General features: G+C 42.7%; 1 protein-coding gene across 1 annotated transcript; it reads left to right on the forward strand.

Annotated features, from left to right (window-relative positions):
- Positions 1 to 1,054: 1,054 nt before the first annotated feature.
- Positions 1,055 to 4,398, forward strand: LOC311017754 (Ig-like V-type domain-containing protein FAM187A; the record flags this gene model as incomplete). Its single annotated transcript, XM_084016332.1, has 5 exons — positions 1,055 to 1,252; positions 2,410 to 2,687; positions 3,024 to 3,386; positions 3,478 to 3,704; positions 4,172 to 4,398. The coding sequence occupies 5 exons, from the start codon at positions 1,055 to 1,057 to the stop codon at positions 4,396 to 4,398; spliced, it is 1,293 nt and encodes a 430-aa protein (XP_083872458.1).
- Between the last annotated feature and the right edge of the window lie 8,373 nt (positions 4,399 to 12,771).

The raw sequence follows: 12,771 nt of genomic DNA on the forward strand, positions 1-12,771 counted from the left end.
TCAGCGCAGTCTCGGCGAGGCTTTTTGCCACGGAACTTCCGCTACGCTAAGCTGAATCTGTGATGCCTCCCCCTGCTGCGCCGCCACACCCATCTTGGCGCAGGCGATCCACCAAACTGCCAAACTGACCGTGCGCAAGGCTGCGCGGGTCGAAACTTGCATTACGCCGGCTCCGCCACCCTGCGCAGCCCTGCGCTGCGCCACAAAACTAGGGCCCATTGTCCTGAGGCCTGATGGTACACAGATCTGCAGCTCAGCAGGGAACCACTCCACTGCACTCACTTATTTCTGCTGTGTTATATCACAGCGACGACTAGAAGACCTGAAGGGAAAACTAAGTGTATGAAGCAAAGCTCACTGATGTAACTTGTGGATTATGAGCTGTGTGTTGCTCCACATTGGCACAATGTTTCTTATCCTAATGCAAAGTATGTGGCAATGCAGCAGACTGACATCTCTACAGGATGCAGGAGAGATTTCACTGGATTGTGGATTTACCCGTCGGCAGACAGACCATCATTGCCGTTCCTGGAGCCTAAGACCGAAAGACAATTAAAACCGTATTGTGTATCCAGGCTGGTCTGAAAAAAGTAACTTTTGTAATAAAAGTTGATCCATGGCCATGGCCACGGAAACTAGCATGATGTGCCGAATCGTGATTTGCAGGGTTGTTATGGTGTTTTGCCAACAGAACTTGTATGATGCAAGTTGCACGCTGTTGCCCTAGCAACCACAGTCCAAGTTCTGCTAAGGTTTGTCTTGACACTAGAAGGATTTTAATGCAGTCAACACAGGACATGAAGGCAATTACCGTACACAAACAAAGACTGGAGTTTTTGCTCTGTCTGAAAGTATAATGAGACTGGTCTTGGACTTCAACATGTTTGTGCTGGCAACAGAGGACGGGTCCTTAGTGGGCTCATCAGTTTGCATCAAAGCTGTTGTCTTTTGAAAATAACTTGGAATTTTAAAATAATACGGAACAAACACACTGGAGGACTGTGTGTTTGTGCTGAAATGTTTTATTGAAGTAAAAACCTATGTGATGTCTATGATGCCTTGTCCATCCCCCTCGCCCACTCTCCTCCTCCTCTTCCTCCTCCTCTGCCCTGAGGTGTGGAGCTACGAGGCTCCTGAGGACAAGCAAGATATCTTTGCTAGAAGAGCCTGTCCTGCCTTCCTGAGCTTCACCAACGCTGCCTTCCTGGCTGGAGCCACCGTGGAGCTGCCCTGCCACTGCAAACCACAGCAGGTACCTAGACTGGTCATAAAGTCAACATTGTGATGTTTTTAATTTATTCAATTATTTTGTTTTAATGTGAATTATGATGTCTTCAGGACAAAAATGTCTGTGTCAAAAGACAAACTGCCATTGAATAGTTTTTCATTTTCAAAATGCAACCATTTTAAAGGAGACATAATCTGCTCATTTACAGATTGATATTCATACTATTTATACTTCACCAAAGTTACACAGTCAGCATTGGGAAAGTTTAACGGTCAAAGAGAAAGCTAGGACTAGCTACCATATGTTGAATCGACTCGTCACATGATCAGACGGACAGAAATGTGGTTTGGACACCATCAACATACATATTCATATTTCCCAACAATCATCATTGCAAATCTGTATATGAAAAAAATACCAAAGAAAATAGGAAATTGCTCATTTCTTTGATGAAAAGTTTGAATACTTTTTAATATAGATTGCTGCTGACTTTGGAAAGAAGAAAAACATGGAGATTAATTTGCATTTATTGATTCAGTGAATTGACTGAGTTCTTTGAACACAGGCGTCAAACCAGACCAATTGATTTCAAAGGCCTGATCTCTACTATAGACCTTGTTGGAGGGCCGGCTCTCTCTATGGACCCCACACTGTCTACATTTTCAGCCTTGTTCAAACAGAATTTGACGAGTATGCTTGTAGAATGAGTACTGTTAGTTTCATGACAATATCATAGATTTTTACCAAAAGACAGAAAGAGAGGATGTGACCCTCACAATTTATTGATGGTTTTACTGAGTTAAACCAATCACAAAGAAGGATTTGTTTGATTGAATTAGCATAACATCAAAGTGCATGAAACATATATTATCCTGTTTTCTTTGCACATTACCAGCTGTGTAAATGATTGGGCTTGTTATCGAGCTGTTCTTCTGCTGCAATCCAAAGCCTCTCGTCAGCTTTGCTGGCAGGTAAAATTTGTAGAAGACAGACAAATATGCAGAGGAAGAAATCAAGCATTCATCCGGAGCTGGGTAACACATGAGCACACGAGAAAGAGAATGAGAGCCTGTAACTTTAATCTCAGCATCCGATAAAGTAATTTAAGTCCTGTATTGATCATCATTATTGACCGTCAGTGGATATATTTTACTTATTTAATTCTCTTTGTGTGTTTCCAGATCCAATCAGTCGTGTGGTTCTTAAGGAAACATCAGAGCGGCTCCATGGAGACCAGAGCCCTGACTGATTACCATGGCAACAAGCTCCTGGACTCTAGCAGTGTCCCTCACAGCGGCGACCTGCGGAGTCGATTCTCCATCCGTCTCTTCAGCCTGCTGATATTCAGAGCAGGACCCGACGACTCCGGCATCTATATCTGCGGCTCCGTTCACAAGGACTTCTTCTACAGTTATGACCTGGACATCCAGGAGGCCCGTACGCTCAGCTTCACGCCGAGGTGACCACACAGACGGGGACACTAATGATTATAAATGTGTTATTTTACTGATAACTATAGACTCGCTGCTGTCCACATGAATCATCGACTTAAGTCGATGTTTGTTGTCATGTTTCTGCAAACATTATGGGGACATCCCATCATCACTGGAGACGTTCAATAATTGATTTGATAATAGCTGTTTCACATTTAACCTCCTACATGCTCATGTCGATGGATGGAAGACATAACAGCATAGACATGGAGAAAAATGTCTACAAATGTGCATTCTACTTTTATTTTGGTGAATGCTAAATCAATGACGAGGTGACTCCAACTGAAGTCTGATCTTCCTAGGCTCGCTCCAGAAAGCACAAGCAAGAAAAGGGAAGACAGAAAAGGCCTCGGCTCGACTCGGCCACTATACCGGGTCTTCACCGGCTTCCGGCCCTGGTCAGTCTGCGATCGCTGTGGAACACCCGGAGAGCAGGTCCGCGTGGGTCTCTGCTATGTCCACTCCCACTACCTTCATGTGCGCTACAGACGGACCAATCACACAGTGGCTTCATGCGGCTCAGGGGCGGTGCCCAGAGCGTTTGGACAACTGACGCGAAGCGGCGCTGGAGCCAAGCTGGAGGTCAAATGTTGTCACGTCACTTGTCAAAATCAGCCTCCTCCATCCTCCAAGATCCTTGCTCTGGTGGCATTTATGGGTTACACGTAAGCACATAGATGGAGGGATTAATATTCCTAGTTAATGTCATGAAAAGTCGTAAAACCTCTCTAAGGTAAAGAATCTCCCATGTTGCAGTTCTGCCTCCCTGCCGTTGTTTTACCTGAGCCACCCCGCTAACCGTGTCCTGACCCTGGGCTGTCCTGGGGCCCAACCTCACATGGCCGTGGCTTGGGACAGAGGTTCTGAACCCATCTACAGATCTGAACGCTCGCCGGGTCACAACTTCAGCAGCACGCCGCTCAGGCTGCTGATCGACACCGGACACCACCTGGTGTTTCAACCTGCAAAACCTCAGGACTCAGGTAACAGAAACTGATGACTGTAATGAAACTAAATATCTGCGTCTGCCAGCCAGCACAAGAATTGTGATACATTTGTGTTCATCACTTTTTTTTTATATTTTGTTATTCTGCTACTTGAGATTTATTTAAAACTATACCCTACACAAAATGGCCCCCTCATCTCCCAATGTTTGCCTTGGAATATTACAGTGTTATTCTTCACCTGTCCACCAGTCATCACTGTTGAGTTTCCTGCACAGCTGTCCCTCATCACCACATTAGCTTCAGTGTGTGTGTGTGTGTGTGTGTGTGTGTGTGTGTATATATAAATATCGTTGTCCCTTCACACTCATACTGTGTTTTATTATTCCTGATGTTCTGCCTGAAAACAATTTCCTGTTTGAATTGTCTGTTCTTCTCGACACTAGTTTGTTTATTGTTTTATTCCGATTTCTTTCATATCACTGAATTGCGATTTTGTGAAATAGGTGTCTACTACTGCTGGCTGCAGGGTCACCAAGCCGCTGAGATACGTCTACTGGTCTACGCCCATTTGGGGCGAGGGCAGTCCTTGACATCACATCCTGACTTCTTGATCGCTCTCCAGACAGTGTTGAGGTCATACGGTGTCATGACGGCTGTGTTTTGCTTGCTGGTGTTTGGCCGAGCTGGAATCAGACACCTCAGAGACACCAGAGAAACACACGTGGATTAAACTCATGAAATAATTATTACTTGAATAAATGCTTTGCAATCGTCTTTATTCATACACCATTAAGGTTAAAGTTGTAACATTTTAAGGGATTGTAATTAAATCTATCCATTTTAACTGAGAGCATACAGATGATCCATTAAGAACCCTCAACTGTATTATATGTAACATCACATTCTCTGTCACTTCAGTCGAGCAGCCTGCAGACTCAAACACTGCAGATAATGTAAAATTGATACAAAACAGTCAGTCAAGCTAGCTTGCTAAGCGAATGAGCTCAATCCCCGCATCTCACCTGGACCTATGTTCTCTCTTCCTAATTGGTCGACGGAGAAAATTCTGAAAATTTGCCAGTTGAAATTAAGCAAAAACTCTGGCTTTTTTGATCAGACAAGTGAAACCACACACACACACACACACACACACACACACACACACACACCTGTATTCAATGTTCCTGCTCGGCAGAAAGAAATAAGATCAGACTGCAGAGAAACAAAGTTTGCATGCTGGAACGTGTTCACATGCAAAAAAGCATGGCTCTGTCTAAGTTGCTTTTTTTTTATGCATCCTCTGCACCAGAGATCTTCAACAGGGGGTCCGGGACCCCTATGGGTCCCCAAAGTTACTGAAGGGGGTCCCCGGATTTATTTGATCCCAAACATTTTTTCTTCCAAAAAATTTTAATATGTCGAACATATGTCATAAAATGAATACAACCTATAATAAGCAAATATAAATCTTCCTATTTGTTTAATATTATGTGAAATTGTGATAGGAATATGTAGTAGAAATGTCACTATAGAATTAAAATAACAATTATTATTTAATGATTTAGTATTGTATACATACATCATTACAATGTACTGTTATACGAGGTACTATAGGCTGCACTTTATAATTGGCCCGGTTTAATAAGGATCACAGTTTAATACAAAATGTAATAGGGCGTCCCTCCAACGTGTCACTATCAGCCAGGGGGTCCTTGGCCTGAAAAACATTGAAGACCTCTGCTCTACACCAAGGTGCACTGTCTCTCCTGATAATAGCATGGAGATTGAGAGAAAGTACATCCTAAAAAATATATATTATATAGAAAAATGCTTGTTCAAAAATGAACACTAAATTTCCAGGTCGTATAGAATTTCAAATGTTGCTAAATTAACGTGGCTCAATCAAAAGCAGACTCAACATGTTTGTAATGACTTGCAGGTGTTGAAGAGCCTCTCCACTACCTCGTCACTGCGATGAAGAGCAGCAGAGAGATGAACGGGATTAGAGAGCAGATAGTTGGGCTCTTGCTGTTAGACAGAGGGGGGGCGTCATATGTGTGTCCTCATTAAGAGGCCTCTCTGCCCTTAGAGCCAGAGGGATTAACAGAGACATTTGTTCTTCCACAGCTGCGGCCTCCACTAGTTCCTCTCAATCCTCCTTTTTATCATTCCGCCTTCTCCATCTCTGAATCGACTCACTTTTTGACTTCTAGGAAAGGGACTGAAGCTCATGGACAGAATTCCACATTAAAGAGTAACTAAACCCACAAACATATTAAGTAATGTTGTTGATGGATTTAGGTCCAAATCTTTTTAGTGCAAAGTATTTGAAAACAGATTGTGTTATAAATATGCCTAGTGATTATTAGGCTCCAGCAGTGTTTTTATTAACAGCATTTGTACTTTTACTTTCAATACTTAAGTACATTTAATATCAGAAAATTACTTTTGATACTTTAGTACAGTTAATATCAGATACTTTAAGACTTTTACTGACGTAGTATTCCATTGGGTGAATTTCACTTTTACCAGAGTCGTTTTCTTGAAAGATCTGTACATCAATCTGTACATTTACTCAAGTGTGGCTTTCGGGTACTTCTTCCACCACTGACGATGGATGGATATGCCTAGTGCTTGCCCTCTACTGGTTGACACCGGGCAATTGCAATTTAATTTTGCTAATGGCTGATGCTGAGACAGGTGACATAAGTGGAGGCAGCTTTGGTCTCGAACCAACACCCAGCCTCCTCCTATCAAAACGATGGCTCCCGACTCTGCAGACTGCGGAGAGAGGAGCAGAGAAGAAGAGTTGCGTTACCCTTTCACAGCCTGTGATTGGCTCATAATAAAAACTAAGGTGTATAAATGGTGCTAATGCTAATCGCCACCATACACATTCCAGCCTTACATGTAAACTCTAATTCACAAAGGGTTATAAGAATCTATGTTTACCTTACCATAACTTTAACAATAATCGGCATGCTAGCAATTAGCATTAGGTAATTGAAAGTATATACAGCTATCATGTATGAAAAACAAATATAAAATCAATACTCAGGGAAAATGTTCATGAGGTTGTTTTTTTTGTTCTGTAACATTAAAATAAATGAGAGGCCCAAGTCAGTCTGTGATTCATCACAGTTTAGCTGGAACAAAGTGGTTTGACAAAAGAAATCCCAACTCAAGGTTGACTTATTTCCTTCATTCAGCGTTGTCATATCACTTGGTAAATAATGTTTTTCTTCGTTAATAATTATTCATTTGAGAGCTTGATGGAAGTAATACTAGAACATGAATTCAAAAGCACAAATTATATTGGCTGGGCATAAATCAGTTGGTAATTAATCTCAGTCATCTGAAGCGTTCCATCCAAAGTGCAGACTACATTAATGCTGATGCTGTTTAACTGATGATCCACATTTCATAATTTCTGGTTGTGCCTTTTATGGTTGAGTTATTTTGAAACTGCTATTCTAATTCTAATACTTTTCTAATACACAAGCATGATTATTCATGAATGGACTTTAGAGATTTAATACAGTTTATCACACTTCTTCTCCCCTGTGACCATTTGAGCGGAGCTCCATTGTCAGTTTTAATTATCACTATGAATTTTCCACTGGGAAGCCAAACATTGAATTTACTGAGATTTGATTTCTATCTTGCTGCACAGAACGGGCCATTAGAAATGGTGAATTAAAACCTTTGTCAGACGTGAGTGTAATCGGCAGAGACCGGCAGTCCTGTAATTTGTTCTCCTTGCAGCCACCGTAGCTCTCCCTCTCCCCTGCCACGCCCCCCAGTAGCCTGTGAAGGGCAAGTTGCTAATTAACAGTTGCTCCGCTTCCCTCTATATATAACAGCCTCTTCTAACAGGCGTGTAGGTCGCTGTGTTCCTGTGTCTGGTCTGCTCCCCTCTCTACCGACGCCTCCCTGATAACTCTCAGCTGACTTTGACAGGTGTCCACAAATGCTTTCTGCTGGTGAACGAGTTTCCTCCTGAAGCTATTTTATTCAACTCTGTGCACTGGTAGCAGATGTTAAGTCAGGTCAGCGATTCATGTTTATTGAATGGGCACACATTATGAGTTCTTATGTGATGACTGCGACTGTTGCTGGCGCCAGTGTTACTCTGAAGGTTTAAAAAAGTTAAACCACAAGGGGCTTGGACCTTATCACGGGCCCCGTCGCAATCTTTATTTTTTTTCCTTATTTTCCACCGGTGTTTTCTTTTCCTTGGTTGTTTTGGACCTCCTTGTTTCGGTTTATAACCGAGGAATTAGAAGCTTAGCGACAGCCAGCTCGTCAGGAGCAATTGGGGTGAGGTGTCTTGCTCAGGGACACCAGGCACTCAGCTAGGAGGAGCCGGGGATGGAACCGGCAATCTTCCGGTTGCCAGTCCAACGCTCTACCTGGGCTAAACCCCCCCCCACACATGTGCACGAACACAGTCCTGCGTGCTGATTGGACAGGATGATCCGGGCGCTTCGGTGAATATGATCAAAAAAATGTACGAAATGGAAGCTGTGGGTGTTGACCAGCCATGTGGAACGGGGTTTCTCTGTGGGAGGCTGTGTGACTCTGCCCTGAGACCAGATTTCTGTATGTGTGTATAATTAGTGTTAGCTATGTAGTGCCGTTAGGAAAGTTGGATTAGTGAGCATGCAAACTAACAACTGAGTTCAGTTACACTCTTAACTAAACAATACATCAAATAGAAAATCACTTGGAAACATTAATGTCATCACATGCAGTTTCTATGTCCTAAGCTATGCCCAGATTGTTACCAGTCCTTGAAGAAGGGTTGGTTGTTCCTCTGAAGAAAGGTTGCTGTCTTCAGGTTCCTGTGATCGAATATTACTGTCCTTGATGTTCCTTTGTGTGGATGGAGGAGGTTCTAGTGAGCTCTGTGTCACGACTAGAAGTGATCTTGGGTCTTGAAAGGGGGAGACCAGCTGAGCTTGGTCTATTTAGCCGTTCCTTGTAAGCTAAAACAGGCTGCCAGCTTGTTGGCTGTTTAGAGGGCGTCCAGGTGAGAAGCAGAAGAAGATGAGACCTGTGCTCAGGTCGACCTCTCAGTAGAAAGAGGTAGATTCCCAGTTGGGCTGCTCAAGGAAGCAAACTTCCACTGCAGTTGACCAATCACAATAGAAACAGTCCGTCGCCTTCCTCTTTCATTCTAGTCCTTTTGTTTTTATACCATTATTGCTTTTACTGTTTCTGTTATTGTTTTTATTACCATGTAAACCTTTAAAGCACCATGCAATCAAAATTCATTATTTGTAATCTTTAGCAGCATAGCATCGCTTTATCTAAAAAAATAAAAACACCTTCCAACAACTCAAAAGGCCCCCACAACCAAATGTATGCATGCAAGTCCCATTTGAATAACAGATGAAAACTAACACCTAACAACTAATTTATTCAGTCTGTCATAATGCATTCCTTATATATGTATGTGTGTGTGTGTGTGTGTGTGTGTGTGCAGGGCTCCAGAGTGCGACAATTCAATCAGTTACGTACGACCAAATATTGTTCTTATATATATATACTGTATATATATGGCATATATATATATATATATTACTGCCATATATATATATATATATATATATATATATATATATATATTTGCCTAACTGTCGATCGTTTTTTTCACACAGAAAGTTGCTGTGCCTGTAACACCTGTCTCCCCTAGCACCGTAAGATACCGGTCCTGTCTCACAACATTATACATTTACTGCGAAGAATATGGAGAATACGAAGAAAAGGACGCTGCTTTTACTGTCGGAGCATCATTAAAAAAGCAGAAACACAACTGGTACCGAGCACTGTTGCCTCACAGCGAGAGGGTCCCGGGACCGATTCCCGGGTCGGGCCCGGGTTCCTTCTGTGTGGAGTTTGCATGTTCTCCCCGTGTAAGCGTGGGTTCTCTCCGGGTTCTCCGGCTTCCTCCCACAGTCCAAAGACATGCAGGATGGGGATAGGTTCATTGATGACTCTAAATGTCCCGTAGGTGTGAATGTGAGTGTGAATGGTTGTCTGTCTCTACATGTTGACCCTGTGATAGACTGGTGACCTGTCCAGGGTGTACCCTGCCTTCGCCCAATGTCAGCGACCCCCCCCCCCCCCCGTGACCATGAATACAGGATAAGTGGTAGACGATGGATGGATGGACAACCGGTACCGTGACAGGTGCGTGGTGGGCACCCAATTTAGGTTATTTTGATTTCTTGTTTGTGTTGAGATTTAAACAAAGAAAAACATTTTTTTCTTCTTATCATTATTCTTGTTTATAGTCATTGACCGAACGTGTTAAGAAATTAGTGTATATGGGAACTATAAAGAAAAGGTATAATAGGTGTATTATTGCAATGCCAAAAGGTGCAGCGAAACATTTTGGGTGCACCTAAATGAAAAAGTTAGGCGCACCAGTGCGACCAATGTAAAAAGTTAGTCTGGAGCCCTGGTGTGTGTGTGTGTGTGTGTGTCACCAGGCACCCTAATCAGCACATGAGTGGTGTTGTGGATCTCCCCTCACCCAGGACAGGTAATCTCACTAACAGCTGCAGTATCTGCACCCTGTTAACATTTTTTTTAACGTTAATCAATATACTGTGTTCTATTGTATCAGGTGGCAGCCATTTCCTCAACCTACTGTAACATCTGCCTGTTAGTATACTCAATTTTGTGCGGTGGAGTTTCGATATAATAAAAACGAGTTTTCTCTCTCATACTTGTTTTACTTTTATTAACCTCATATATAAACCTTGTTACTGTGAATTTGGAAATACCATACTCTCCACTATTATTAAGTACAACCACCCAGCTTCTCTGCTGTCCCTGAACTCTATTGTCGGTTATCCAGCTCACTCTGCAGGACTTAACTTTCTCATTTTTAAGGAGCAGCTGTAAAGGTGCAGCAGCACTTATGCACACAGTGTCATTGTCACGCCACAGTGAGGGGTGTCTTGTCATGGGTTCTTGTCTTGCAAATTTCCTGTTTTTATTTTGAAAAGGAACTCTCCTGACATCTCCCCTGATCCCTGATTGTTTCCACCTGTTTCCCATTATCCTCATGTGTCTTATAGTCCGTGTCTCCCTTTGACCTGTGCCAGAGTATATCCATTGTCCGTGTACCTCCAGCCCTTTTTGTCCACAGCCAACGCCAAGAGCCCATGTGTTTGGATGATCTGGATTTCTTGTTTTCCTCTAAAGTAAGAGTGATTGTTTTTGTTGTAGCGTTTTGGTCAGCTCTAGAGCTAGTTTTTGGTTTGTAGCCATGTCTTTTTCCTCTGTTGGAATGACTTTCTTTTTTGTAAATTTAATAGTTAATTCAACCAGAGTAGTGTAGTTCTCAGTCTGTTACTTTGCCTCCCTTGAGAGTGATTTTCCGTTATCTTTTCCCGTGAAGGTTTTCGTGTTTAGTTTGAGTGTGTTCACAGTCCCTTTTGACTTTAGTCTTAGAGTTTCATAGCCTGTTTGTTTTCACTCTGTCTCAAAGGAAGATTGAAGTTCCTAATAAAGATCTGCCTGAGCAGTTCACCCTCTGCATCTGCGTCCTCTTTAAGTCCAGGGCTGACAGTCATGTCAGTCAAACTCTGAAAGTTAATTTTGTGTAAGTGTGGCATTAATGGTGGATTGGATTGTCAGACCTGGCACTGACAGTGACACATACCTGTGAACTCTAGATTCCATTCTGATTGGTCAACTGCAGTGGAAGTTTTGCTTCGTACCAAGCAGATCAATTTGGGATCTCTCTCTTTCTACTAAGATCTCGACCTGATCACAGGTCTCATCTCTCTTCCTCATGCAACCTTGACAGGTCTCATCTCTCTTCCTCATGCAACCTTGACCTGACCAGAGGTCTCCTCTTCCTTCTGGGATTCCAACCAGACAAGCAGTCTCCCCATCTCCCTCTTTCTCCTGGGATTTGGACCACAGGTCTGCAGTCCCCAAGCAGTGCCCTCAAAACGGCCAACAAGCTGGCTGTTGGAGCCTGCTTCTGCAACAAAGACAAGAATTCCTAGTCGAGATGCATCTCACTAGAAATGTTTCCATCCACAGCTCCAAGGACAGCAACTTTCCTTCACGGGAACCTGAAGACAGCGACCTTTCTTCAGAGGAACAACCGACCCTTCAAGGACAATCTGGGCATAGCTTAGGACACAAGCTGAATGTGATGACAATGTTTCCAAGTGATTTTCTATTTGATGAATTGTTTATGGTGTGTCACCTTAGTTCAGTTGTTAGTGATCTAGCACAGACGGTTTGCATGCTCACTAATCCAACTTTCCTAACGGCACTACGTATATTACACAAATTATACACATATATCAAAACCTGGTTTCCAGACAGAGACACACGGCCTCCCATAAAGAACACCCCACACCCCCCATAAATTTGCTTTTGGAAAGATAAATTTCAAAGATGTGGAAGGGAGGTATAGAGTGGCGAAGTCCCGCCTCTTCCACGAGACTCCCATGGGACCTCTGAGATCGTAAAAAGTGTATGGGTCTCAATGCAGCTAAGATAATTTGCTGGTCCCAGTCGTTATATGCACCGAATAAGAAATGCTTGTGGATTTAAGTTAACATTTTTCACGTCAAGAGTTTGACACAATGAGAGACTACATGTCGCATACGCCTTAAAAAAAATTGTTGGGCTTTTAGTTCCTTCAACTTTTTTTTAGGAGTCAGGTCAACTAAATTTTGTCAAAAAGTTGAGACAACTAGAAATGTTAGGTTTTGATCCACTCAACTTATGTCAAATGTGTGAAATGTACAGTCAACTCCGAAATATGGGCTTGGCCAACTTTGTCCAATAAGTTGACTGGTTTCGCACATGCTCAGAACACTGCCCCTGCACAGTCCCCTATGTCAACCTGTGCATGCATGGTCGCATGCATCCACTGCCCGAGTCAGCCATTGTTAATTTTCCTCGCCTCATGCTGGACCAAAGCAGGGAATTTTACTTTATTGGAAATTGAACCGGTGGGACTGAGGACTTCAGTTAGTGTAGAAGGTGAGTTCATGATTTTATTTTTTTTTACCATATAAGTTTTCAAATGTTTGACTAAACCTTAAGAGGGGGGGCCATCTTT

This window comes from Eutrigla gurnardus (genome assembly GCF_963514095.1).
Source record: "Eutrigla gurnardus genome assembly, chromosome: 8".
NCBI classification, from domain to species: Eukaryota; Metazoa; Chordata; class Actinopteri; order Perciformes; family Triglidae; genus Eutrigla; species Eutrigla gurnardus.